The 27,187-nt window shown below is 43.6% G+C and overlaps 3 protein-coding genes and 1 long non-coding RNA gene across 4 annotated transcripts; 3 read left to right on the top strand and 1 right to left on the bottom strand.

The window, feature by feature from the left end:
• Positions 1 to 436: 436 nt before the first annotated feature.
• si:ch73-364h19.1 lies at positions 437 to 7,650 on the top strand. Its single transcript, XM_035180564.2, has 5 exons — positions 437 to 1,144; positions 1,642 to 1,751; positions 4,052 to 4,141; positions 4,947 to 5,117; positions 6,632 to 7,650. The coding sequence occupies exons 1-5, from the start codon at positions 994 to 996 to the stop codon at positions 6,809 to 6,811; spliced, it is 702 nt and encodes a 233-aa protein (XP_035036455.1). The 5' UTR covers positions 437 to 993; the 3' UTR covers positions 6,812 to 7,650.
• A 562-nt stretch (positions 7,651 to 8,212) lies between these two features.
• Positions 8,213 to 13,934, top strand: si:ch211-120g10.1 (E3 ubiquitin-protein ligase TRIM69). Its single transcript, XM_035181506.1, has 10 exons — positions 8,213 to 8,431; positions 10,281 to 10,364; positions 10,875 to 10,973; positions 11,593 to 11,694; positions 11,807 to 11,941; positions 12,026 to 12,163; positions 12,247 to 12,298; positions 12,378 to 12,404; positions 12,926 to 12,952; positions 13,037 to 13,934. Exons 2-10 carry the CDS (start codon positions 10,302 to 10,304, stop codon positions 13,594 to 13,596), a joined length of 1,203 nt encoding a protein of 400 aa, XP_035037397.1. The 5' UTR covers positions 8,213 to 8,431; positions 10,281 to 10,301; the 3' UTR covers positions 13,597 to 13,934.
• An 854-nt stretch (positions 13,935 to 14,788) lies between these two features.
• Positions 14,789 to 26,747, top strand: recql5 (RecQ helicase-like 5). The gene is made up of 19 exons (XM_035181110.2): positions 14,789 to 15,004; positions 15,169 to 15,290; positions 15,885 to 16,406; positions 17,113 to 17,209; positions 17,298 to 17,409; positions 17,502 to 17,664; positions 17,751 to 17,833; positions 21,537 to 21,758; positions 21,862 to 21,958; positions 22,716 to 22,752; positions 22,840 to 22,898; positions 23,415 to 23,485; positions 23,592 to 23,685; positions 23,754 to 23,939; positions 24,022 to 24,665; positions 24,754 to 24,808; positions 24,882 to 25,106; positions 25,203 to 25,275; positions 25,628 to 26,747. Exons 1-19 carry the CDS (start codon positions 14,908 to 14,910, stop codon positions 25,750 to 25,752), a joined length of 3,084 nt encoding a protein of 1,027 aa, XP_035037001.2. The 5' UTR covers positions 14,789 to 14,907; the 3' UTR covers positions 25,753 to 26,747.
• Positions 17,847 to 21,059, bottom strand: LOC118123619. Its single transcript, XR_004698604.2, has 3 exons — positions 20,254 to 21,059; positions 18,783 to 18,901; positions 17,847 to 18,696 (listed from the first exon to the last, which is right to left on the bottom strand). It is a non-coding gene; the product is annotated as an uncharacterized LOC118123619 (long non-coding RNA).
• Positions 26,748 to 27,187: the final 440 nt, after the last annotated feature.

Below are 27,187 nucleotides of genomic sequence, written 5' to 3'. Positions count from 1 at the left end.
TAAATTAAGATTTGATAGTTCAGCATCCACATGGAGGTCATGGTCAAAACGGATGGAAATACAATTAATAAAACATGTCACAGTGTTAATAGTTAATGAACAGTTGTAAGAAGTTATATCTTCTTATGTTTGTTTTGTCTTGTTTTGTCCTTTGTTCATACGTGTTTTGTAAATAACTTTGTAAGATTGTTTCGCTCAGTGCTGTTGAAATAAAGTTTTATTTTGCTCATATTATTTTAAAGTTTAGATCTTTAGACTCGCAATAGACCAAATCTGTAATATTTGAGCTTGACCACAAAGAGCTTTAATAAGATAATTTATGTGCCCAGTGGCAGTCTTACATGGAAGCCGTGTTTTCCATAGTTCTCCTTCATGAATACTAATGCTACATTTTGGCTCTTTGTTTGTATAGAAATTATCTCAGGACGGGATCCCCACGGTCTCCGGGGTAACGGGTCTCCGGCTCAGGCATCCAGAGTGTTAACCTCCTGCTCTCGATGTGCTAAATCACACGGCGGAAGAACCAGCAGCCGCCTGCCGTGGACTGTGCGTAATATAATAAGGAATGCCGACTATGTTGAAATTACGCACGGATATGAAGCCATACGCGTTGTTTTTTGGAGCAGATTTCCATGTCAGATTTCTGTTTTTATTCAAGGAGAATTAAACTCCAAGTAAATTAGTCATAGAAGTAAAAAGTCTGCTGGTTCTGAAGTGGCTGCTGTTCCTGGCGAAACCATATAGCTGATGCCGCACAGACATCTCCAGCGACGTCACGCAGTTTGGAGAGGGGGCGTCAGTGTCAGTGCGCCTGCACGAGCACATATACTCTGTGCCATGTTTACCGCGAGCACTGAGTTTGAGATCGGACTTGCACGAGGAGCGCGTGAGGACTCGTCTGTGGAACAGGAGATAAAACCATGATGAGGAGCTGCGGAGCTGTGGGCTCCGGCCCTTCTCTCTGATGTAGTTAAGTTTTTTTTTTAAAGGAAGATGAGAGCCTTTGTGTTGAGGCTGATGAGCTCAGGAGGATTTCTAAAGGGATCAATCACAGGTTACACAGAAGAAATGTCCACAACTGCAAGTCCAACCATCCCCTCCTCGCAGCTGACATCAGAACAACTCACTGTGGTCGCTGCGTCCTGTAAGTAAACTCAATAAAGTGTCTCACTCATTAAAGGGAAATTTGTAAATGATTTAAAACTATGTGAGAGTGACTTCGACCTTTTGGCTTGTTGGTTGATTAGCTCAGTGTCTGAATAACCGTGTTTGCAGCAGTGTGATAAAAGTTGCAGCCTGATGAAGGATCTTCATTCTCCAAACGTTGTGACAGAAGGATTTGATTGCCACATGGCACTCAAACCTCTAAACCACAGTTAATGACAGAATTATCTTTGTCTTTTACTTCCACATTGTAATTGTTCTTGACAAGTAGAGCACAGGAGAGACATTTCACCAAGTGTTCAAATTGTAAAGACAGACAGTCCATTAAAGAAATGAGCCAACCCCTTGACTGAAGATTTCAATTGTTAAAAGCTGTTCTGTTCTTTTTTCAAGCTGAACCACAGGTTGTTGATGTCGAGAGGAACCGCTGCCTGACTGAGTGTGATTAACATTTCCTTCTCTCCCGCTCTCAAACAGTCTCTTCTCTGGTGTTCTTTGTGGTTATTGCGGTGCTGCTGTCCATTATTTATCGCAAGGATCCACAGTGCTGCAAACTCCGCTCCTATCAGCGGCCTCATGCAGATATGGTGAGAGGAAAACACAAGTGCCTTTTGTGCTGCGTTTTTTTTTTTGAATGACCTACATGTTCAGTTTTGCTCCCGATCCAGTTTATTTGTTTGGATCACACTGACAGAGAAGGGACCCGGCCATGTGCACCCTGTGCAGGGGCCATTTAGAAGTGTCAGATTCAATTTGCATGGCTGTGGGAAAGGGGACTGAAATAAACCTGATATGATCATTGAATTTGCCCGCTCTCCAGAAATATCTCCGACTGCCACAGTGGCTCTAATGGAATTTGACAGAATTAGCACTTGTACCGTGCATATTGATGCTGTAGTGCAACAACAGTGAAATTAAATCACTGCAAATCAAATCCTAACATTGGCATATAGCAGGTGAAGCAAAGCAACCCGATCGTTGATGTTTGTTTAGTTCGTGTGTGACATTTTTTAAACATTGCCAATCTAATGTTTAAGGAAGGCACATCTCCAACAATGTGTCGACCTGCCAAAGTTAAGTTGTCGTACATTTTGCGAAGCTGTAAAGGTGCAGGTTGAGGTGACGGGGAAACGTAAACACTCCACAGATGTCACTCCTCCTCACCGGTCGTCCATTCTCTCTGCTTCCTCTTTCTCTTGTATTCCACGGCCGAGAGTCCCACGGGTGAAGTTTCAGTGTTATCTTCAGGCTGCAGAGACACAACCCCCTCACACACACACACACACACACACACACACATTCAACTGACAGGAAGCTCTGCTTGCTTGTGGTTTTTAATGGAGAAGCTCTGTCCTCCCAGTTAAGGAACTAACAGAGTGTGTCACTGGTACAGACTGGCCCTGCTGACCAGTGTGTCACTGGTACCTACTGGCCCTGCCGACCTCCAGTTACAGCTGTATTCACGGTGTCGCTGATAAGAAAGAGCCGCTGCCTTAACTTACTGTCAGGTCAGCACATTAATCTACATGTGACTGATTGTAAACAGGAGTCTGCACCCATAGTGTTTCAGAGTTTAATTTCTTTTGTGGTGGGATATTTAATTCACTCACAGTCGCCTATAGAGTGTTTTTGTCTTGACTGTCAGAAGAGAGAAGTGAAGGGTAGTTATTCCACGAGGGAAACAGACACAAACACTTTCATTGTGCTTCTCGTTTTCATGTCCTCAACTTCATAGGCACATACCTTTCCCTGCTTCAGTTTGCACCATGAATGGTGGACAGACCCCACTGTGGGTGTTGGGGGACGCAAAGGGGACAATGGATCTCCTTTAAGTTGCGGTGTTGAAAAAGGCACGCTGCCACTGGGGTCCTCCCCCGACTTCAACACTGATTTTACACGGTTGTGCTTTTTCACACTGGCTGAATCAATGGGCAGGAGACAAAAGGACAACTCTTCTATTTTTCTTCCCCCCCCTCTCTTTTTTGGGGCTTCTTGAAAGTACAAACCGCTGAGGGAAAGTGACCTTTGACATCACCTTTTTGGTGTCGTCTCTTATTCTGACATGATTTGAGGGTTATGGCAAAGGTCGTTGGAGTGCGTCACTCTAAATGTGAGTGATGTCATTGTTGGAACTGGCCTGGGAAAATGATAAATCAGATATTTGAGTGCTCCCCGTGTGGATTCGCCGAACTCCCGTGTTTGCTGCCTCTAAATCAGGGATAAATCTCTTTTGTATTAGTAACAAGCGTTGTCCTAACGCCTCTTATCCTCACGACGGATTTAAATCTCAGTCAGGCAACAAATTGACTTTGTTGTAATGCCGGCCCCAAATGACAAACAAGGCCATAATGTGTATTGGAGTGTGCTCGTTAAGAGGTACCTGCCGCAGTTACAAGGGAATAGAGAGACGCTGAAAAGACCACACGGTGCGGGTTGTTGCCTAGGGACGCTGATGACACAGTGGGACATTGCATTGTTCTCCCCACAAAGGAGACTCATTCAGACCCAAGGCAATTACTTAGTTTTCCTGGCGGCCTTTTTCCAGGATTCCTGCACCTCATACAGTGAGACACTGACAGGTCTTGTTTCAGAGGGGGTGGGACTGGGAGGAGGCACGTTAATCGGAGGGCGGTGGTCTTATTGATTAGATAATTTATGGTATGGCTAAAACAGCCAGCGTCTACAGTGACTAAACAAGGCATGAAAATTGGTCAATTGGGCTCAAATTAGTGGATTTCTGACTAATTGCAGAAAGAGCAGCAGGGTCACACGCCGGCACATCACTTAGTTGGAATATAAATGGATGAATGGTTTTATCTGGAACAGGTTAATGTATAACCAGGGTCCTGAGACACTCATGTGACTGTCGTTACTGCCGGTGTTACAGGACGCTCCTCCTCAGTACTACAGCAGCAGACAGACTCTGGTGGGATCTTCTTGCCTGGAGCAGCAGATCATGGATGACAACAACAGTCAGGTGAGAGAGCCCAGGAGTGAAATCTGTTAAAGCTACATCTTTCATTCTCCATTGCAATACAAAGATAAACTGTCACTCCGTTATTACAATATAGAAATGTTACAATAGTGTTTTTTCCCTCCTGATTCCAATACCTGGACTTTGGTTAAACCCTTTGAAAAGGACAAATGCCATAGAACTTCTTTTAAGATCTAGTTTGACAGTAATAACTGAAGAAGAACACAAATATATATAAATCCAGAAATAACAAACTCAACAGATTTGTCCCTTATCTCTCTTGCTTTGGGGCTGTCTTTGTTCACCCCCCCCTCGTCTTTGTGAACTCCTCGTGCTCTTTTGCGTGATAGTTCTCCAAAAGTATTACGACATTGGTAGAGTTGTAATTGGTGTCACCCCTCGAAACTGAAGTCTTGCACATTGTACACTGTACCCTGTTTCACTTCCCTTGTGAAACCAAATTGTTGACTGTAGCAAGTTCTGTCTCAGGCTACACTACTGGAAATCACTTGTTCCTCACCACTCTAAAAACAATACTTAGTTTGCGGATGTTTTGGAGCGAAGAACAAGAAATGGAAAAGAAATTTGGTTTTATATACACATACAATACAGCTATCACTGGATATATTAGGCAGTCCCAACCTCTTGAGTTAATTTACTGCATCTTACTGGCTTTTATCTTTAAAGTGGTTGTCACTGATTGGGTAAATTTGAGCAATTGTCCATAAATCCTCAGCGTGTAACGGCTTCTGTTTCTTGTCCTTCATAAGCTTCCCTCTGTTTTTTGGGCCCGTGTGTGTCTCAGCAGACAGGTCAGCTGTTCTTCGTCGGCCTGCCCTCCAGCTACAGCCTGCCGACGCTGGACGCCCCCCTGCCGAGGCTCCCCTCCTACGAGAGTGTTCGAAAAAAGGACCGCCAGAGGCAGATCCACATGATGATCGCAGACCGCTTCGGCCTCAATGGACCCATTGTGACTGAGGTGGGATATATTAGGCACTAGGGCTGTGTCACAGCAATTGATACACTCACAAACACTTTGACAATAGGGTAATTCAGGTGCTGTTGTTAAGCTTGGGAAATGGGGAAATATTTAACTGCTATTCTAGTTGGAGAGAAGGCCATTGTCTGTGGTTTCACAATCAGAGGAGACTGTACGAAGTGGGTTTCTATCTATTATGACCGCGCTGTCACACAATAATGTAACAGGAGCGTGTTCAGAGATTAGACTGCATTCAGAGGGGAGTAAACAGGGCGCGCTATCATCTCATCTAATGCTCGCTGCTGAATTGTGCCGCTGTCGGCCGCTTTTCAAGGTTTTCCCGTGTTGATCTTTCGCTGAGCTTTTCAGTCGCACATCGCTTCAGCAAACAAGGTAATGAGAAAAGGGCACATCAAACATAATTAAAGTCTGCATCCTGAGTGCAAACAGTGCCGGGAAATGCAGCTTTGTGATCCTGTCTTTTTCCTTCTTTGACCTCCCATCCTTTTCCTTAATTAAACCTCTCTCTCTCTCTCTCTCTCTCTCTCTCTCTCTCTCTCTCTCTCTCTCTCTCTCTCTCTCTCTCTCTCACACACTTACACGTACACACACAGAAAGCACATTCACAACCCATCACTAGTCACTGAAAGTCTCCCTCAGCCCCTTTTAGAAGAGTTTAAAAGATGGCCCCTAAATGTCCCCCTGTCCGTCCTGCTGGCCTGAGGCAGGATAGTAATAAAACGTTTGGCCTGGTGTGTGTGGGGTATTGGGGTTGTGGGGTGTGCGTAGCGGACTGAGGGCAGGGTTGTAGGGTGGCTCTTGTCGCCTGAGGGTCCCCAAGCAATTAAAAGATAAGAGGGCTCAGTCAGGGAGTGTGAATCTGCCAGAAGTGATCAGAAAGATAATGCATTGGAGGAAAACACGTTCCAGGCGGCCGACGAGGGGACAGATTTATTGGTAATGTAAATACACCTCCCACTTATTTTTGTGGAAAGATGTCAGACCTCAGGAAGTCCTTTACCGTCAAACCATCACCGTGACAAATGTGTCCAACAACTTCAACTGATGTGATTTTAGACAATTTTAGAATCCATTGTGTGCACAGGCTTTATAATACATCAGAGTTTATATACATGTCGCTGCAAACATGTCATTCAACCCGTAACTGAAGCAAAATGCTGCAAAATGTTTCGAGATTGAACGTACCCCTCTATTCAGAGCTGTCCACTTGTGATCTGATCGCCCAGGTAGGATGTTAACACCAGGTCTGAACAGAGTCAATAATGAGAAACTGCAGCTCTGAAAACCAAAACAATGAGCTGAAAGATGCTAAAAATGTCCACATACGTGAGGGAAACTACACATTTCACATGCAACACATGTTGCTCTTTGTTGAGCTTGGGGAATGTGCAAAGTTTTGCACGGACAACAACATGAAACACCACGCAGACACCCAACATTTTGCAAAAAACGCTGTTTAAAAAAAAATCTTGTTGTTTCCACATGTCCTACAGCCTCCTCCCACATACGAAGAGAGTATCCGCCAGTCTATGGAGCTGCCGTACAACATCCTCTCACCTGCTGTGGACATCTCTCCACCTCGGACCCTCTACACCAACCCAGGAGCTGACATTCAGAGCGACGCACCTCATCCAATCAACTTGGACGCCAGCACCACCGTTCTACATGTCTGATCCTCATCGACTTCTCAAGCTGCCCGATGAATGTGAAAAGAACTCTGTAGCTTTACAGGCTGATCATGACTGGATCCTTCACACGTTCACTGGAGCTGAGTCAGATTCCTCAAGACTGAGGGGGAACCAAAGAGGAGCTGCACAGCCTGCAGGAGAGGACACATTTGGCTGGAGCACACGAATGTTAAAAACACAGTAAAGGGCGAAACTTGATATGAACATTTTCTGAGGTGGCTGGTTCATCCGGATGAGGATTTGGGGACGACAGGGACTGAAATACACCAAAAAGGGACCCACTGTGTACTTTTCTGAATATACTCTGGCAGTGAATTAGTTGTTTGCTGTTTGCTTTACTCATTTTTCTGCCGTCCCTCAGCCTCAGAGCTCATCGTCTGGTTTGTGAGGTTATCAGAGGCCTGTTTTAATGACTGAGGCTGGGCCATACTGCTCCAGCATATCTGGTTCAGCCTGTGGGGTTAAAAAGGTGCTAATGAGAGTGCCTTTCATGAAGTTATAATAAGACATTTCTTATTTTTTATCATATTACCTCAGTTTTACTTTTCTCACTTTATTATCAAACATTTTGTAACATTACATTTGATATAATTTGATGTCAGGACAGAAGGTGGATTTGTTTGTTCTCTTCTCCAAAAAAAACGTTCAAGTCCTCAGCAGCAGTGAATGTGAAATGAAAACAGTGGAGGAATAATAAGTTCCTTATTGAGACTTGTTTTGTTTGCTGTTATTTTCTGCGACTTACAATGTAAACATGATGCAAAATGTCCGTCCTGCGTGTTGTCCTGTACTGTATTTATTAAAAAACAAGTGACTCATCATTATTTCTCTTTTAAAACTTTTTTTTTAATTAAAGAACTAATAACAACACAGTAGCAGCAGATGATCATATAAAAAAACTGTTGTAATCTCTAGCTATAATATTAAAAGCAAAAGTATTTTTGCTTTTGCAGAATGGCCCCTGAATTGTACAGATATATTACAGGATTATTATTACTATTATAAACATGTAATATACATTTTAATATTCCCTTTTATTTAAGTTCATTTCAACAAATACATATATTGCTAAGCAGGTCAGGCTTTAAAAATGCATTATAGTTTATAATCTGAATATTTTCATGTAACCGAAGCTGCTGAATAAACAAAAATATTTTGTCAGGAAAGTACAGTGGAATTCAAAAAACTGTATTTAAAAGTAACATTACAGTAAATATACTTTTGTGTACATATGATGTAAGGTGTATAATAAAAGTTATTATTATTATTATTATTATTATTATTATTATTATTATTATTATTATGATGATGACTGACTCTGCCCCTCAGTTTTCTATGTGTTTAATAACCAGAGCACCAAACTGTGTCAGGAACAGCGTCACCTATTGGTTCCCTCACAAACATGGCTGCGCGCCTCGTCCACTGGTGAGTCGCCTTCGTCACTGCCGGGAAAAAAAACCGAAGCTCTCCGATCAGCCAAGTATGTAAACAAGGTCAGAGGCACTGCAGCAGCTCCCAGACTAAAGCCTCTGAGTCCCGGGCACTTTTCTCCTCACACACCGGACAAGATCCAAACCGCTTCAGCCAAACCTTCTGCGGAGCAAGGTAGGCTTAGCTGTGCGTCATGGGACGTGTTATGTTGCGTTGCCCTGCAGGACGCACGCACCTCTGGACACAACATTACTCGCATCACCCTGATACAAATGCGTGCACTGTCTCCATTGTGTTACATCGCGTGTATATAAGAGATATACGAGTCGAGCTGCGTCCGTGTTGCAGATTTGCCGCAAAGTCACACGGCAGGTGTGTGTTTACGCACAGTGCGCAGTCATCAGCTGGCCTCCGGATCTGGGTCGCGCTGCAAAAAGATGCTTGGTCATGATTTCCCCGCACGAATGAATGTTTTTCTAACGGAGCGTTTTTCTTTTTTCCCTATAAGCCTGCAGCTGGTTTCCAATATCTTTATATCATATGCAAATGTCTCCAGTGAAATCAGCTTAGTATGCAAATATATATTCTGGGTATAAATCAGTGTTACTGCATGTAATTAATTGAAATAAGTTATATACACGAGTATGATAGAAATATCTGAGTGCTGCAGCTTTGTGGAGCGTGACTGAGCTGGAAAGTGAGTTTATTTATAGTCTAATCAGGACTATTTATGGCCTCCTCTCATAAGACTATTGATAAACACTAGTCTCTAAATGGTTAAAGCTACATGCATCTGCAGTGATGCTTTATTTATACCGGTGAATCCTCCCTCATCCTCCTCAGTCTGGTTCGGCATCAGAACCCGTTCAGATTGGTCGTCCTAACAGCTGCAGTGCCGACCAGACCAACCTCGGCCTGAGCTCATGTAATCTTCTGCCGAGGCCTGTCACGTTTCACACTGACTGCTTTTCATTGCCTGGTTCTGCTCCAGTTTAATGATCACTGCTGCTCTGGGTCTCTGATGTGCCCTCGTGAATGATCGACTCGCTCCACGTCTCTCGGCGGAGATAATTTGACTTTATTAACTTGGTTAGTGGCAGTGAAGGCTGAGGACACAACATCCCTCCCCCTTCTTATAGAGAGTTGTTGTGATCACACTCAGACGTTATCTTACTTGAACATTCCATCATGTGCTTAATCATTTACTTGACGCGCTGGTGTTTTTGAATTTAGCACAACAGTGTCTGCTGTCAGAGACCAAAACAATACAATCTGTTCCACCTCATGAAATCCAAATGTAACCAGAAATACCAAACTGCAGTTGCCTCCACCAATCAGTGCAGTTTCAGTCTTCACATATTTTTTCCCAGATTCATATGAGGTCACAAATTCACTAAAGGCAGATTTGAGATATAATGTTAAATGTGTCATAAACATGTTTTTGGAGCTTTGACCACACAAATCTAATCAGTTAATCTGTGAGTCTAAGTGAACATTTGTGCCAAATTTGAAACGGCTCTCTTGAGGCATTCCTAAAATATTTAGTTCACAGGGGAAAAAAGACTGTGACCGTGACCTTTGACATTCAGATTCTAATCAGAATGAATCGTTGTGCATGATGTAATGAAATTATCTATGGGTGGTCCAGATATATCACGTTCACAAGAGCTAGAGGTCACAGTGACCTTGACCTTTGACCTTTGACCAACCAAAATCGAATCACTTCATCTTTAAGTAAAAGTGAACATTCGTACCATTTTTTAAGAAATTCCCTCGTGGCGTTCTGGAGATATCGTGTTCACAAGAATCAGATAGACGGGCGGACAACATAACGCCTTGGTTGTACGCTACAGGTTGAGATGTTTCACTTCTACACATGATGGAGAAGGAAGTACCAGATAACTACCAAATATATCAATGCAGATTTAATGAGTGTGCAGCGTCCTGTGTGAAGGCTGGCGACAAAAACAACTTGTTCATGTGACAATCTACAATAACATGTATCTGTTGTTTCTCACGGCAGGAACTCTGTCGCAGCGCAGCCATGATGATGCAGTGTTTTCACTTCATGGTGGAGCCGGCCAAGAACTTGACGGCCAAGATAAAGGTGAATAATGAGTGGTGCACTCAAAGGAAACGCGCTGTGTTTAATGTTTAAACAAACATGTTACGCTCCCAGCAGAATGGTTTTGAGTCGCCTTGAGACCGAAGCAGACGGTTGACATGAAAACATTTTTAGAGCAGCATGTGACTGCGTGCGTTTCTCATCTCCTGGGTCTGTTTGACCAGAAGCAGCCACTGTGTGCAGAGAGTTGCTGATGAGATGAATCTAGGCAGAGAGTCTGGGAGGGGAGGGAGGGAGGCAGGGAGGGAGGGGGAGAGGGGAGGGGGGGTGTCTTTTGTTTCTGCTGACAGTAACAGAACCATGATGTGCATTTTGATCCAGCTGAGTGACCACCTCCTTTCTAGATTGACCTTATTACTTTCTAATGCACTGGTTAAGCAGCGTTAACGTCCTCCACATGTCTCTTTTTCTTTTTTTTTAAAACCAAAAACTCATCGCCTTTCTGAACAGTTTTGCTCAGAAAATCCTTTCACTTTTTGAATTTCCCTGCAGGAATCACAGAAGAGAGCTAAGAAGGACAAGAGGGAGCCTCTGGATGAGGATCAGTTGTTTGTTCTGGATCTGGCTCGAGACTTCAGCCGAGTGTGCCAGGTACAACCTCCTGAGAACACACTTAGTACATTATCACCAGTTATTGGGCAATTTCAGGACTTGTTTGAACTTGGGATGTTATTAACAATAATATGTGACATGACCAATAACATGACATGAAAGAACAACAACAATATCAGTAACTGATCATCATTCTGTTGCACTATTGAATGTCACTCAAGTTACAAATGTTATTAAACTTTTCCAGAACAGAAACCTTTTCCCAAAGTTTTTCCAGTGGGGCTGCAGACACTTTCTGGAACTTTGCCTGCTGGCGTGTGGTAAAACATCGGGAAAATGTCTGAGTGATGTGGGAATACAGCAGGAAAATGTCTGGGAAAATTCACAGGGAGTGAGTGGGAGTGTTGATGACATTTCTAATATACAACAGATGAAAAAAAATAAAGAATATAAATGTCTAAATGAAGCCGATAAAGATGTAAACTTGGAAAAACAATAAGAAACACGTGATCTCCACTGTAGGATTTATAAATCCTGTTGGCCACTCTCATGCTGTGTCCTTCTTCTTCTTATTCTTCAATGAGCCTTGAATCAGAAATGATGATGATGATTCTACCTTCATCTTTCCTGTGTTTCCCTCTCTGTTCTCTCACTGCAGAGGTCAGAAGTCCTGGAGCACATCTGGGACCAGGATGACACCTGGCCGACTCCGCTCTGCAGGCTCTTCATCCTCCAGTGGGCCGCTATGCTGGAGAGCAAGGTGCTAATCCCAGAAAATCAAAATGATCCATTTCCAGAGGCAGGATATAACTATGCTGACACAAGGTATAGAAAGGTTTATTCACTAAATATGTGGATGTGATTGTCTGCAGAAGAAGCCCATGCAGACCGACGGTTGGCCAGAGAGGGATGAGGGGAAACTGCCTGATCTGATCACTGAGCAGGATCTGATTCAGGCCAAAAACCTGATCCTCAACTGGATCAAGGACCTGAGAGCTCAGCCGGATGTAAGTTCCTGTTCATCTGACGGATTTTTGCAGGGTTTTGGTTTCTCTGTGTGACACATTTCATTCCCACTGATCTTCTTGCAGCAAAGCGTGTGGCCCGGGGAGCCCGTGGCGAAGGTCCTGGATGATCTGCAGTCAGCCTGGCGTTGGGGCCGTGTGCCCAATCTGCTGTCTGCTATGGAACTGGTCATGTGGACTTTACTGCTGCAGCGCCCAGATAAGGTAGGAGTCCATGTTATAATACACACATTGTGATCTGAACTTCATTTGGGTGTAATAGAAGCCTTCTTGATGTGTTCTTGCAGGACACCATACCACAACAGTGGCTCATGTGGAAGCAGAGGACTCAGAATATTGGTATGTTAAGTATAAAAGTAAATTAAGGTGAATTTATAAACGTTTACATCCTTATGAGTCTCTTATTATTTCCTTTCAGGTGCCATGGCCTACATTCCTCAACCAGGTAAGAGATGTACAATCTGCATACGTTTTGTTGCAGATCATTTAATTGTAGTTTTGCACAATTAAATTCCAAAAGGCTCAGTATTAGATTTGTATGAAGATAGATGGATAGTTTGCATGTCCAACCCCCGCTGGGCACAAGCTCAGGACAAAAATCAGCATATAATTGAAAACCAGAAGTTGCCACACAATGAAATTTTCAGCTCCCAGAATTTTAACTGATTCAACATTTTGGCCTCAAAAAGTTCTTTGTCAGTCAAACGTCAACATGAATAGAAAACAGGCAACATACAGGCAAACCTTGCTGGTGGAAATTTACATCAAATGTAATTTTGAGAGATGGAAAATTTCAGGCCAACTAACGTCTAGTTTCCTTAACCTTAAAAGCAAAATATCCAGTCTGGTCCATAAATACTGGTTTTATGATTTCAATGTCTAAACCGAAAACACATTTTTTTGATTCTGTAAAACCAGCTTTGTGTCATTGAGTTGCATTCACTGTCATTTCTTACTGTTTTGCAGTGTGGGACTGGATCTCAAATGCTGCAGGTACAGGATTCATTTAAAAAGTGTTAGTCAGTGTAATCTGTGCTGAAGCTCTCGAGTTAATCAAGCTGCTCCATGTCCCTGCAGTCGAGGTGACTCTGGACCTGGACTCAGCCAACCCTGATCTGCTCATCTCCAATGACGAGAAGAAGATGCGCTGTGGCTTTGAGAGGAAGGATGTTCCCAACTACCACCAACGCTTCGACGGCTGGTGGTGCGCCGTCGGGGTGGAGGGCTTCGACTCCGGCCGGCACTACTGGGAGGTGGATGTGGGTGAGCAGGACTGGCGGCTGGGCGTCGCCAGAGAGTCTGCCCTGAGGAAAGGCTTCAGGTCGCTGAACACCAACACGGGGTACATGACCCTGCGGCTGGAGAGGGGCACTGAGCTGAAGGCGCTGACCGTGCCCTTCACCTCCCTGCCACCGGGCCTCATCCCCCGCAAGGTGGGCATCTACCTCGACTACGACCAGGGCCAACTGTCCTTCTATGATGTGGACAAACACCTTCACATTTACACCTACAATGAGAGCTTCACTGAGAAGCTGTTCCCCTTGTTTGGTACAGTGGAGATTATAAAAGATCTGGTGATTAAGTCCCCAGCTGCTAAGAGGCAGTGTCTCTGCTCCACTTCCTGCCTCTGGGCTTGAATTCCCTTCTGTCACCTCTTCCTCTAACACTCCAGTAGACATCATATAAAAGTGTAAGAAACCCAGTTATATCCATACTGTATTCCAAGTCAGAGATCCTGATGTAAGACACAATCACTAGCTCCACTATGTGACCACACTCTATGCTGCTGCCGCTTCAATGTGATTGTTGCTACCCCTATAGAGTTATCATGTTACCCTTTGCTCACATGCATAATGTATTTTCATATTGTATATTTGAAACAAACCCTATAGCTTTAATGTAACGTAATGTGCAATATGAATCCTGCAGTAAGAATGCACTTTGTGAATTATAAATAAACCAAATCTGTGTCTTACATTTTGTCTGTTTATTGTGGCCTGTAAAAAAGCAAATATATTGTTTGCAATATATTTGAAGTTGAATAATAACATTGATAATAACAATAACAACAACAACAAAAACAATAATAACAGCAGCCATGTTTGTGAGGTATCATATAGGTGATTCTTTTACTGACACTTTGGTTCTATTATTTGTGTCTGTAAACACAGGTCCAGAGTTATGAGAAGTAGTTAATGACTAGACAATATTGTTCAATTTCCCATGCAAGATCAATCAAATTAAACATGAACCAAATAAATTATATATCAGTCAAATAACTTAAAGACAAACAACTTCAAATTCAAACAATAATGATAAATAATAAATCAATCAAATATCCAAATAGAGCGAATAATATCTACTCAATAACTTTAACCGAGGGTCAATAATTCTTAAAGGTAAAGTTAAAATGTTTTAAACAAATTGGCAAAACAACTTAAAGCACACACAGACTGACATAACAAACAAATAGGAATAAACAAATATACAATAAGATAAGTTAACAAGCTAAGATAAGATAAGATAATCCTTTATTAGTCCCACAGGAGGGAAATTTGCAACGTTACAGCAGCAAGAAGGCAGTCAGGAATAAACATCATAATAAAAGTAATAATACGTTGCATGCAATACTTATAATAGAATGTAATATAACATAATATAAAATAATAATACCTAATTGATATTTGGTAATATAATATATATCAAAATGATATCAAATACATTAAATTGAGCTCAAAGAATGAACGTTTAGACAGTTTTTATTATTATAGGAATTGCTCTGGTGATGGCGTCATTGATGTGCGACGACACCAGGCGCCCGCCGCCGCTTCCCGGGCTCTGATTGGCTCACCGCGTTCTTCTGCCCACCCGCAGTGAGTTCGCCCTCCTCGGGTGTTCGGGGCTCGGGGGGATAAAGACTCCGGAGAGGGTCTCATCACACAAACAACATGACTGCAAGTGTAAAAGCGGCGTTAAAAACCCACTTCGGGTTCGACGGCTTCCGGACCAAGATACAGGAGGACGTGGTGAGCGCTGTGCTCAGAGGTGGGTTCACCGGCTGTGTGTTTATCTGCTAACTAGCACGTTAGCTGCTGTTTAGCTAGCAGCAGCTTCCCCTGACGTCTGACAACATGAAGCTGCACGTGGAGTAGTAGTGTTGTTGTTGTTGTTGTAGTGTGTGACATGCTGAGTGTGTTTCCTGTGTGCAGGGGACCGGGATGTGTTCGTGTGTATGCCCACAGGAGCAGGGAAGTCCCTCTGTTACCAGCTGCCTGCGGTGCTGGCTGAGGGCATCACTCTGGTCATATCCCCGCTCATCGCTCTCATTCAGGTCAGTGGCTGTCACTGTCAACCAATGGAAGGTAGGGAGGTGGGTGGGTAGGTAGGTAGGAAGGTAGGTGGCAACTAGGTACGTAGGTGGGTGGATGGGTAGGGAAGTAGGAAGGTGGTCAGGGAAGTAAATAGGTGGGTCGATAGGTAGGGGAAGGTAGGTGGGTAGGGAAGTAGGAAGGTGGGTAGGGAAGTAGGAAGGTGGGTAGGTAGGTAGGTAGGTAAGTAAATAGGTGGATAGGTAGGAAGGTGTAGGGGTAGGTGGGTACTAGGTAGGTAGGTAGGGACTTGAGGTGGGTGGGGCAGAAGATGGTTAGGTGGGTAGGTAGTAAGGTGGGTGGGTAGGTAGATAGATACTATCATAAAAAGGGCTCGACATGTTATAAGGTGTGACACCCTCACACACCAAGATTCACAGTTTGTTCAACAGTGCAATACTCATGGGCACAAATGATGTGCGGGTCCTGTTGGTTGGCGCCCTGCCTGATGGTTGAAGCTTGTATCTACTAAAAATTTGGCATCTATTATTTGCTAACACATCACACATATATGAGCTTTTGTGTAAACTCTCAGTCACGTGTCGCTCCTTTCCCAGGACCAAGTGCAACGCCTGAGGGAGCTGAACATCCCCGCCTGCTCCATCAACTCCAAGCTCCCAGTAGGCGAGCGCCATCTGATCATGAGCGACCTGGAGAGCAGCCAGCCGAAGCTGAAGCTCCTCTACATCACCCCAGAGATGTTGGCGTCCTCCTCGTTCAAGCCGTGCCTGACGGGCCTGTTATCCCGCGGCCTGCTGTCCTACATGGCCGTGGACGAGGCTCACTGCGTCTCCCAGTGGGGCCACGACTTTAGGCCGGACTACCTCAAACTGGGTGAGCTGCGTGCGCGCCTACCTGGAGTTCCCTGCTTGGCCCTGACAGCGACAGCACCCAAGAATGTGCAGGAGGACATTGTTAAGTCCCTCAGGCTGCGCTTGCCGCTGTCTTTTGTCACAGAGGTGTTTCGCAGTAACTTGCACTATGATGTGATCTTCATGGAGCTGCTGCCGAAACCTTATGACCACCTCCATGCTTTTATTAAGCAAGCACTGGCGCTGGACAGCGGGTCTAATGGACAGGTCAGTAGACTGGACTCTGAGGTGTTTGGATTCTTCACTGTGACTCTCACCACAGTTTAATATACATGTTGTGTTGGAGTCAAACAAAGAACAGAAATACAAAAATACATTAATCATAAGCCAACTGCAATGGCTACCCTAAGGTTTTCAGTATATTTTTATTAGTTTCCACTCACATGGAAAGTTGTTTTGATATTTATAGTATTTTAGAAAATACTGTCCATATCTGAGGGTTAAGAAGAATCATGCATCCAAACATCACTTTTCTGGTGGACTATGTAATAGTTTCTAATTTATCAAATTTTGCATTTCTGTTCCTTGTTAGACAACATACAGTTTATACAGGGTAGAATTTATTTCTGACACTAGTAAGCTGATACTGGTCTGATAATATCGGTTATTATTATATGAAATATGGAGGGTTCACTGTGCTACTGAACAAAAACACAGCAATGTGCTGAAGGCTGGATTTTTTACATCCGGATAACAAAACTGTTGTTTTAACACATTGTGCCAACATCAGCTTCCATCCTGAGATGGAACAAAGTCACATCCTGCAGAGCACTATGATTATTTGTGTGACCAGACCTTGTTTTTGCAGTATTGTATATCATAGAATTCTTGTTTGATGCTGAATTGAATCGCTTTGGCTCATGATATTTTCCCTGATGCTGGTTTCCTCACACTTGATGGTGTTTGTGAACAGGGCTGTGGGATTGTTTACTGTCGGACCAGGGATGGCTGTGAAACGGTGGCTTACCAGCTGACCAAGCTTGGAGTCCTGGCCAAGCCTTATCATGCAGGTAATTGAGTTTTTCTGCTCAGTATATGCAGCATTAGAAAATTTGAAAAATACCAGAAAGAAGTGTTTGACTTGTGCTTCTTTTGCAGGTCTGAAAACGGGAGATCGCACAGAGGCACAGAATGACTGGATGCAGGGGAAAGTTTTGGTTATTGTCGCCACCATCAGTTTCGGCATGGGAGTAGACAAGGCCAACGTCAGGTGAGGGAATGGGGGGGGGGATTTTCTGTATTATTTTGTACTGCTTACTGTATTTAAGGGTGTATATGCTGATGTTTTTGTTAATCCCCCAGGTTTGTAGCTCATTGGAACCTCGCTAAGTCGTTGGCCAGTTACTACCAAGAGTCTGGGCGAGCGGGCAGAGACGGACTGCCCTCCTCCTGTCGCACATACTACTCCCGGAGAGACAAGGAGCAAATGAACTTCCTCATCCGAAAGGAAGTCGGCCGCAGACAGGTCGGCATGGCAAACAGAGGACTCGGAATGTAAGGATTCAGATTAACGTCAAGGTTTGTGAACATTTCTGATCAATATTTCCACAGGCAAAACGTGGCTCTTCAAAGGAGGCGGACAAAGCAGCCATCACAGACTTCGAAGCCATGGTGTCATTCTGTGAGAAAGAAGGGTAAGTGAAGAAATCACTCTCACTTTTTGTTTATTATTTACAGTAGGCAGTACAATAAGTGTTGAGTCAAAGCCTCACTTCATTACACAATCCATTTTCCCTTTGCTTAAGTAAATCATGCATAATATAAGTTTCATCACACACATGTTCAGTTTGCGTACAGCAGAGGGCAGACTTGATCTCTCTTCACGTCCCAGTTCGGAAACAGCTTCCCCCTCAGGAGAATCTTATCCAACTCCTCAACAATGACTCATTAACAAAGCAATTTACATTCCCCCATCACATCTTACTTTTATTGTTGATAGTTCCTATTTATTTTATTATTTTTAATGATTCTACAAATTTTCCCAGCTCAAATTCCATGTATTTTCCCTGTATAATTTAAAGTTGCATTTTGGGTGTGGCCCGGCCTTTTCCCCACATCAGGGGAGTTGTTGTGACCCTGTAGAGAGCAGGGATGCTCCGAGGAATGTGGATTCTCCTGAAAACCATGCAGCTTTAGCAGGTGTGCCTGGCAGCCAGTCAGGACACCCCTCTCTGTGCTTGACAATTCAGTTTATTGTTCAAGGGTTTGGCCTCCTTGGTGCCACCGAACACACCCATCTTGAATGTCTACCTATGAATTACATGGGCATGAGTCGCAGCCGGAGTCCAGAGCTGCAGAAAAACTCTTGCAACTCTTTTGTCCTGTGCTTAGATGCCTGATGTGGGAGTTCAGTAAGTCCAGTAATTGCACATGTGAATACTTCTCTTCGTGTGGAGCACATTGGTTCAGATATTCGGTCCCTTCATCTTGGCCTTGCAGCAGCGGCAGCAGCAGCAGCAGCTAAAGCAGGTCACCACTGACATGATCACCACCACCACTGTGGGAGAGCAAATCAGCAGTGTCACGACCAGAACGTTTTTTTTAAGAATCCAGAAAATCAGTACAGGAAGAGAGGTGACTTACAGATGAAGGTTAGCAGGACGAAGAAAGCACCCAGATCTATACTGTTGGCGCTGGGCAGATTCTGCAACTTTACCCATACCCTGTTCAGAAGGGTCAGCGTCTGTTCTCCGGCATCCATCCTATTGACCAAGCAGAAATAAGGGTGGGTGTATTTACACAGGGTCAATTTCGTTTGCCTTCGTTTAGTGTCATCAGGATGTAACTCCTGTTCCTGACACCCAGAGTGGGTAAGACAACATCGCTGGTGTATTGACACAAGAGGATCATTTACAGCTGTTTATATATGGACGTGACAAAGTGCTGCTTAACAGTTTCTCAACCTGTGGTTTTGTAGTTTTTAAGAGAGAAATTTGGAGGATTACAGCCAGAGAAAGACAGACCTTTGACTGGCTGGGAGTGAACAGATGAAAAGTATGTAGTGTTTCTAGCCAAGCAGGTGTTTGGGAGTGAGTCTGTTTACCAGGTTGATAATACAGAGGGAGGTGCTGGAGGTTCAGGGTGTTAAGCATTTAGAATAGTTTAACCCTCTCTCAAGCTTTCTGTAAGAAAACATAAGAATAAGAGGAGAAAAACAAATCAGGGTTCTTCTCTGTGTTGAACTTGAAGTCAAGTTCCCATATGTTTTTAATGTGTTTTTATGTGTATAGACGGTGCTGCATCTTTAACAATGGTATATAATTTTAGTGGCTGGTGTCAAGCTATGCATGATTTACCATTGTCTGTGTGAAATGGGTGCGACTCTCTTGGGGTTGAGCTATTTGCTGGTTTGAGTGTTTGTGGTGTTGTGTTGCACTGCATTACAACACATGGTGGAATGATACAAACGTTGGATAACAGAATAAAGTTTTTTAGTGTAACATTTTGGGGAACAGAACTAATTATGTCTTGCCAAATGTTTTTGTCGCGAGTGTTTGCTTAGCTTAGCTTAGCACAAAGGCTAGAAACAGAGGAAACAGTTAGCCTTCCTCTGTCCAAAAGTAAGAGATAAAATCAAAAATAATCCTACATATCATTTTATGTTCAAAAACCAAAGTCTAAAAAGTTACATTTAGCTGTTTTTACCAAACTAGTGGACTGTGGTCGATGACCCTGATTGATAAATGACATTTATACTCTGTCGGTGCTTGATGTGGTGGATTTTACACCTTGTTTATATCCAGTGTCCAGTATCCATGTGTAAAATCTGAAGAAAAACAATGTGGATATTTGTTTTTTAATCTGACTTTTCAACTCTTTAATTCTGTGTTTGTTTCAATCGTGAACAAGCATCATATATCAACATCCGGCTGTTACATTACAGTTGTTACAATGTTAAACTTCAGATTCGCCAATTCCTCATTTTAAAGCTGACTACTTAAAATGGTCTCTGTGTCCATATCTTAAAATCATTCTTCTCATTCTTTGCCTTTTCTCAGGCGCTTTGTCTCTCAAACACACTTAAAACAGACTCACTCGCCGTAAAAGCACTTACCTGCGAGAGCCCTTGTTGTTTCCACTCACTCAGCCGAGCCCAGACTTAAGTGTCAGAAATAACAAAACAGAAGTGAGCAGACCAGTTGATGAGGAGGAGACAGCGATGAGCGAGGCAGGAGTTTTGCCTGCGGAGCGCCTGAGAGCACTCAATCATCCAGAGGAGTCTTCAGACGCTGCCTGAGATTAGCAGACAGGTTGAGATTAGGGTTAGGAGGGATAATGTCTCAGATATAGATGACGGTCTGCATGAGGAGTCGAAAGAAAAGTGAGATGACACTCAAACAAATCTCATTCCCTGCTCCTCTGTAGTTCTCCTCCACGCTGCTTTTGAATCTTTCCTTCCCTCGAACGTTGTTATCTTCCAAAGCTTCTTCTTCTGCTCCTCAGGCTTGTTCTCTTCTTTAGTGGTTTTTGTTGATGTCACACACACACGGTAGTTATCTGCTGTGCAATTTGACTGGTGAGCCTCACTTTAGTTTGTATGCGTCCAAGGCTGCCTGGGAGTGTTCACTTCACACACTCTTTGTGTTCCTCCTCGTCTTTCCCCACCTCCTTTTGGTTTAGACTGCTCCTCTCTCTTTCGCGGCTGTGGAGGCAGCGTTTCCATTTCTAGCGTGGTAGTTAGAATGTTGTTCTGTAGAAAGTGACTCGTCTAATGAGCCGCTTCCCCAACACACTCTGTGTGTGTTTGTTGTGCGAATATTGACTGTTACATAATACTGGATCTGATATAGGCCTTTTAAAAAGAGTGGAACAATCCCAAGGAAAACAGGGATTTAAAAAAAAACAACAACATGCAGGGAGAGAGTGAGCTGCTGTTAGAAAGGACTGGATGTCGTGTTTCCAAAAAGCTTTAATGTGCAGGAAGCTGAGACTGAAAATCACTCCTCCAAATTAAGATTTAATTTGCTCTAATGCATTTTTGATATCAGAACATTCATAAGTGCAGATGTTAATAGCTCTGTGTGTAATTAAGCTTTTGTGTTGTGTTTTCCAGACGGTTATATTTTTAATGTCATGTGACAAGGGAGTTCTATTTGGCTCATTTCATAATAGAAAAATCGATCATGACGGTTGTGGCGGTTACACAACATCTAAAAGATCGGTCATGCTCTAGAAAGCCTCCCCTAACAGCCTGTGCATGATGCAGTGGTGTTTGCTCTTCACTATTTAAATGCAAAACTCAAATACGCAGCTAATTTCGGATTGTTTTGTGAATTTATTCTAACTTGCAGGAGCTTTATTACCTCATTTTATCAGCGTCTCTCATCTACCCAACAGTTGTCGTCATGCCATCATCTCCAAGTTCTTCGGGGACAAAGCGCCAAACTGTGCCGGCGCCTGCGACTTCTGCCGCAACCCTAAAGCTGTACGAGCCCAGCTGGAGAAAGGGGCGACCCTCAGCACCAGAACCGCTGCAGCTCAGAGCAACGAGGCCACAGGACCGTTTGGCTTCATTCCCAAAGTTTATGAAGGTGGAAAGAAGGGCTACGGCTTTGAGAGGCAGGACATTTGATTTGTCCCAGTAGGGATGTTATAGTTCTGATGTGTGTAATATAATAATAATGCAGAAGCAGTAGACTGACACTGATCTCCCACCTTGTAGGTTTGATGAAGGGGAAAACAGCGGCAGTGAAGATGATGGCTCACAGAGGAAAAAGGAGTTTACTGACCTCTTCAAGAAGCAGATGAACCTACGGAAGGTGAAAACTCAGTATTTAATAATATAAACTGTCTCTGGCAGAAAACAACTCCGTACATTGTTTAGCATTGAGTTTCTAGTCTGTACATCTGCTCACCAGCTGTGGGTAGCAGAAAGACAGGGGGCTGCTGGGGCCCCTGTAAGTGCAGCGCGTAGTAAATCGCTCCCACATGTTCAGTGGAACTGTGGCACAACACTGAAGGCAAACGATTCCTCAGCAGGTCCAAGTGGAGCCAGTTTACAACACATACAATAAAATAAGGAATGTCCTAATGGTAAAATAGTCAAAGAAGAACTTTAACGAACAGGAAGGTTTCATCGTAAAGGAAATTAAGGGGAACATCATTTTCATTTCACTGAACTACATTTAAGTTTTAAGCTTAATGAAGAGAAATACCAGATTATAGTGATGCTTCACTAAATATATATACACGCCCTTTAGGAGAACTTTAATAAAACATATGTGCATCAACTCATCCAAGTCAGGTAGATTTCTATCAGCAGTGATGATCCCACGCTACTTCACTACATCCAAGCACCCAGAGTTAAATAGTGTTTGTTGAACTTTGCCTTTAAAGCCACCGAAGCTGACATTGTGTTTGTTTGAAACTCAAATGAAAAGCATCAGTCGGGCAATGTCCCAATTCCCACCAGGTTTTGTGAAAATCAGTTATTTTGTCCACCCACACACAGACATGGAGAAAACACTACCCTGCTTTTCTAGAACTAACTACTAACTTCTGTCTGTGTCGCTTCAGGGAACTGACGGTCAGAGGGGAGATTTTGTTCCTCCAGGTAAAATCAGTGAAGAAGTAAATAACTCTGAATGAATACGCAGGCTGATGTTTACTGTCAACGTAACTGCTGTGTCCCTCTGTGCAGACGACAGCTGCCGGCTCAGAGATGCCAGCAGCCAGAGGATCCCCAGGCTCACTGTAAAGGTACAGCGGCGCAGTCGAACGCCACCAACACATTCCTCATACCCGCTGCACTCATTATCACGTCTGCAGGAATTCAGTGACTCATGTGTCATGTGATGTGAAGGTAGACGACGGAGCCAATGTTTCAACTGAGCAACACAACAGCACCACTCGAATAAACACTGAATACAACACAGAGACAAGGACAAGGAGACGGCAGCATACTGCCACTGTGGCTCATTTATGTATTACATGAACATATGTATTTTAAATTAAATCTATTTCATATGATGATACATCAACTCTAAACACGAGAGTGATAAGAAAATGTGTTTGCTCTGTCATCTCGTACAAAGTGAAAATCTTAACTTTTTAGAAATGAGGACTAAAAAATACAGATGTAAATACAGAATGTATCTGAACTCCTGTAACAAACTAAATTCTTTTAACTCTTCTGTTATTAATGCCTTTTAATAACCCTTGACCATTTTATTTTGTCACTGTTTTTATTTGATTGTTAATTCCCTTATTTTCCAGGCGAGAGAGCACTGCCTGTACCTCTTGGAAGAGGCAATACATGACCACCAGGGGGCAGGAGGCACATTCATGTGAGTATGCAGACACGTCCTTGAATCATCACTCTCATGCATACTTAATTTTCCTCAGAATCATCAATCGCATTACGCTGTTCTTCCTCTCCCTTCCATCTCTCAGCTACGACCCTCTGTCCTCGGGGGCGGATATGGAACACGAGGTCTTCAAGAACAGCAAGTCTGCCAACTTATACAAGGCTGCTGTGCTGAAGAAGGTAGGTTCTGACTGTTCTGCTGCTGATATAAGGAAGATACACGCCCGAACTCGTCTCTTATTCTGAAGGTGGCAGAAATGAAGAAAGCAGCAACTCCCTCGACTGGAGGAGAAAAGGGAAAAGGAGACAAGACGAACAGCAGCGGGGAAGCTGGAGAAGTTGAGTCGAAACTCACAGGGGAAGCATCCACCTCCTCTTCTACGTCCTTTTCTGAGGCGCTGCAGGGGTTCACGTCTGCATCAGAAATCTATTCCGTAAGATCCCCCTAGTACACACTATTCTTATGGTGGAGCTTCGGACAATCCTTACATTATTGTTTTTCCATTGTTCCTGCAGCTGAAGCGTAAGAGGGTAGGAGCCGGCCTGAGGGGCTCATCCGACCCCTTCAAGACCGCCAAGGAACTGCTGGAGCTCTCCAGGTTGGAAACTGCTTCGAACAAAGGGTCAGAGAGTGGTGGTTTTTACAATGACGGCTCAGGAGGCTGCGGAGAGTCGTCTGTCAAGGGCAACAAGGAGAGAACAAACACAGACACATCCTCAGCTGTAACATCGTCCATCAGAGACAGAGCAAATGCAGTCGCTGCCCCCGCGGACAGCCCGACGAAAGCCGGCAAAGCCATGAGCAAGAAGCAGAAGCTGGCGGAAGCAGCGAAGAGTTCCCGCAACATTTCCCAGTATTTTGCAAAGAAGCAAACAACGGAAAAAAGCCAGGAGGAGCCACCGGAGCTGAAGGGACTTGATGCTACGGTGTCTCAAACTTCCACCTTAGTCCAGCAGGAAAACACCGTCCAGCTGGAGGACTCACTTTCCAGTGTGGAAGCTATGGAGAACAGTCCTGTGGAGTCGGAGGCTCAGGATGTGACGCAGGAGGAAAGTAAAAATAAAGTGATCGTTATAGCTGATGATGACGAGGAGGAAACGCATCAAACAGAGACTTTAGAGCTGAAGCAGATTCATGACACATCTCATCAGGAACTGAGGTCTGCAAATAACTGATTTCACCATTTATTGAAAACTTTGCTGCTTTTTTTTATCAACTGTAACAGAATATCTTTACCCCTCAAACAGACAAGAAGAAGAAGAAGAAGAAGAAGAAGCAGCCGAACCAGCTCCAATACAAGAGGTGGGTGTCGCTGTCCAATCCAGTCTGAAGATTGATTTCCTGCACAGTGGCTGATGATGATGCTTGTGTCCAGTTGACAGATGACATGAAGGCAAGCAGAGAGTCGTCGTCTCCTCCGCCGAAACGCAGCCGGCCTCCAGATGGCAGCAGCAGGAGAGTGACCTTCAACCCTAACGTGCAGGAGAGGGCCCTGCAGCCGGCGAGTGAGCCGCCGACGCCACTGACGCTGAAGGAAGCGGCCGATGTCGTCGTCCGATACCTGGACCCGTTTTACACTCGGGGGAAGTTTGCCACAAAGGTGTGAGAAATGTTTATCGTTTCATGTTTGCAGAGAAGCAGCAGAGAGAAATGAAATAACGTGTTTGACTTGATGCGGTTGCTTTCTTTGGTTTAGGAGCTGTTCAAGTCCTTTGCCCGCTACTTGTCTCACCTTCTTACCGAAGGAAGGAGTCGGGGAAAAGGTCAAGGTAAATACACACAAAATACATAACAAAAATAAACAATACCACAACTGTTTACAAACACAAAAAGCTCTCGAATCTTGTCTTTTGAGGCTGACGTCTTTATTTGGGGTCTCTTCTTTTTAAGGTTGAGATATTTATATCTTCCAGTTTTGCGTCAATTACGTGTTTGAAACGTCCTCAACACTCCCACTCGCTCCCTGTGAAGTTACCAGACTGCTGTATTCTCACCCAGGCTCAAAATTTGTATTCATTTCATTTCATTTTTCATGTCACGTACAGCCCCCTCTGGATAAAACATGTCAGTTCAGTGCTCGTCTGAAACCAGCTCAACTCTCTTGTCTCTCTGTGTTCACAGTTAAAGCAGAAGCCAAAGCTCTCATCAAGAAATTCTTCAGCAAAGTCCAGCGCTGTGAGAGCGAGGCCGACTGGAAGCACCTCAAAAGACCGCACAGCTGTAACGCCACAGAGAACAAGGAATGATGGGAAGGGACACGTCGCTGTTTTTATGGCCAACCCCTTCACTTCCTCTTTGTCAGTGCCTCTTGTTTCATCAATCTCAGGCTTTGCCACCGACGCCTCTCGACCAGTTTCATGGTCGATTTGCTGCTAAAACTTCTGCTTTCGGTTCCAGGCTGGTGGCTTGTCAGCAATCAAGCAATAAAATATGGACTGTTACAGACGGAGATTGCAGAAGTAGAACGATGATGCGTGTTCTTTTATGTCTCTGCCTGTTAACTGAAAGTTGTGTACACTTTACATTTCTGACGACCAAAACTTTAAATGACTGAACAGGCAGAAACAGACGTCATCTCAGTGTAGTGAGGGAATATTGTGTATGTGGCACTACACTTTTCTTTTTGTCTCCTTTTCTCCTGCACTTCTACATGTTTCAAGTCTCTGCGTGTTGATTTTCATACTGACAATTACTGGAGTTTATCCTCTGGGGATCATGAATGTCTGCACTCAATGTCCTCCCAATCTACGGAATAGGCCTTACTCAGGTTGTCAGTGATGTGAAGTGTACACACTCTGAAGTAAACTGGTCAAAGCATAAAAACACTATGAATTAAACCACATTGTTCTGTGTTGTAATGGATTTTTTTTTTTTGTTTTTTACTTTTTATTGCTGGTACATATTTTGACTTGAACTGCAGAACAGACAGCAAAGCAAATGGGCATAAATGATAGATACTGTATGATATAAAAGTCTGTACTTTATTTGACTTCAACATAATTTGGTAGATTTTTTTTGTTTGTGCCGAAGGACGTGTATTTTTCTTTTTATCTCGATGGTTTCTCGTGTCGGCGCCCGTCAGGTTTGTGTGAGGCCACAGTTTGTCTCCACAGACCAGAGGAAAAAACCCAAAGAGTAAAACTTGAAGCACTGATGGACAAAGACTTGAGTCTGAAAACAGCCATCGTTGATCTGCTCTTTGCTGCCAAACGTTTACAATAAAATCTTTGCTGAATAGGAACAGACAGTGTGAGACGTCACTTATATTTATGAAAGCTTCAATTGGACAAATCCAATTATGGGGAGGAGGAGGAAGAGGAGGAAGAGGAGGGAGACGTCAGTGCCAGGGACAAGTGTTAAATATACAGTGACGTCACCTCCATCAGTGCTGCCTTCATGTGCCTCACGTTACTTCCAGCTTCCGATGCACCTGAATTCAGACCCTGAAAGAGGAAGGGTGAAAATGCATGAAGTGAATTGATGATGCTGTTTTTATTATTATCGTCACAAAAAGTGAAAACTGCTGTTTTGTTGAGGACGAACAAACTATTATTATTATTATTATTTTCCTCTTTAGTATTTTATGTTTGTAATCAAAACAAACACAATAAGGAGAGAGAAAAACAAAAAACACTACAGAGAAGATTTACATTTTAAGCTTTTATATATTTTTTGTATTGA

This window comes from Hippoglossus stenolepis, chromosome 16 (genome assembly GCF_022539355.2).
Source record: "Hippoglossus stenolepis isolate QCI-W04-F060 chromosome 16, HSTE1.2, whole genome shotgun sequence".
Taxonomy (NCBI): domain Eukaryota; kingdom Metazoa; phylum Chordata; class Actinopteri; order Pleuronectiformes; family Pleuronectidae; genus Hippoglossus; species Hippoglossus stenolepis.
This window is presented reverse-complemented; position numbering and strand designations above follow the sequence as displayed.

Excerpts from the sequence above, each read along its gene's own strand:
- si:ch211-120g10.1 (XM_035181506.1), top strand. The coding sequence starts at position 10,302 with ATGATGATGCAGTGTTTTCACTTCATGGTGGAGCCGGCCAAGAACTTG. Across the intron at positions 10,365-10,874 it reads ACTTGACGGCCAAGATAAAG|GAATCACAGAAGAGAGCTAA; the intron begins GTGAATAATGAG and ends ATTTCCCTGCAG. Across the intron at positions 11,695-11,806 it reads CCGCTATGCTGGAGAGCAAG|AAGAAGCCCATGCAGACCGA; the intron begins GTGCTAATCCCA and ends GATTGTCTGCAG.
- recql5 (XM_035181110.2), top strand. The coding sequence starts at position 14,908 with ATGACTGCAAGTGTAAAAGCGGCGTTAAAAACCCACTTCGGGTTCGAC. Across the intron at positions 22,753-22,839 it reads GGGAGATTTTGTTCCTCCAG|ACGACAGCTGCCGGCTCAGA; the intron begins GTAAAATCAGTG and ends CCCTCTGTGCAG. Across the intron at positions 22,899-23,414 it reads TCCCCAGGCTCACTGTAAAG|GCGAGAGAGCACTGCCTGTA; the intron begins GTACAGCGGCGC and ends CTTATTTTCCAG.
- si:ch73-364h19.1 (XM_035180564.2), top strand. The coding sequence starts at position 994 with ATGAGAGCCTTTGTGTTGAGGCTGATGAGCTCAGGAGGATTTCTAAAG. Across the intron at positions 1,145-1,641 it reads CACTGTGGTCGCTGCGTCCT|TCTCTTCTCTGGTGTTCTTT; the intron begins GTAAGTAAACTC and ends GCTCTCAAACAG. Across the intron at positions 5,118-6,631 it reads ATGGACCCATTGTGACTGAG|CCTCCTCCCACATACGAAGA; the intron begins GTGGGATATATT and ends CATGTCCTACAG.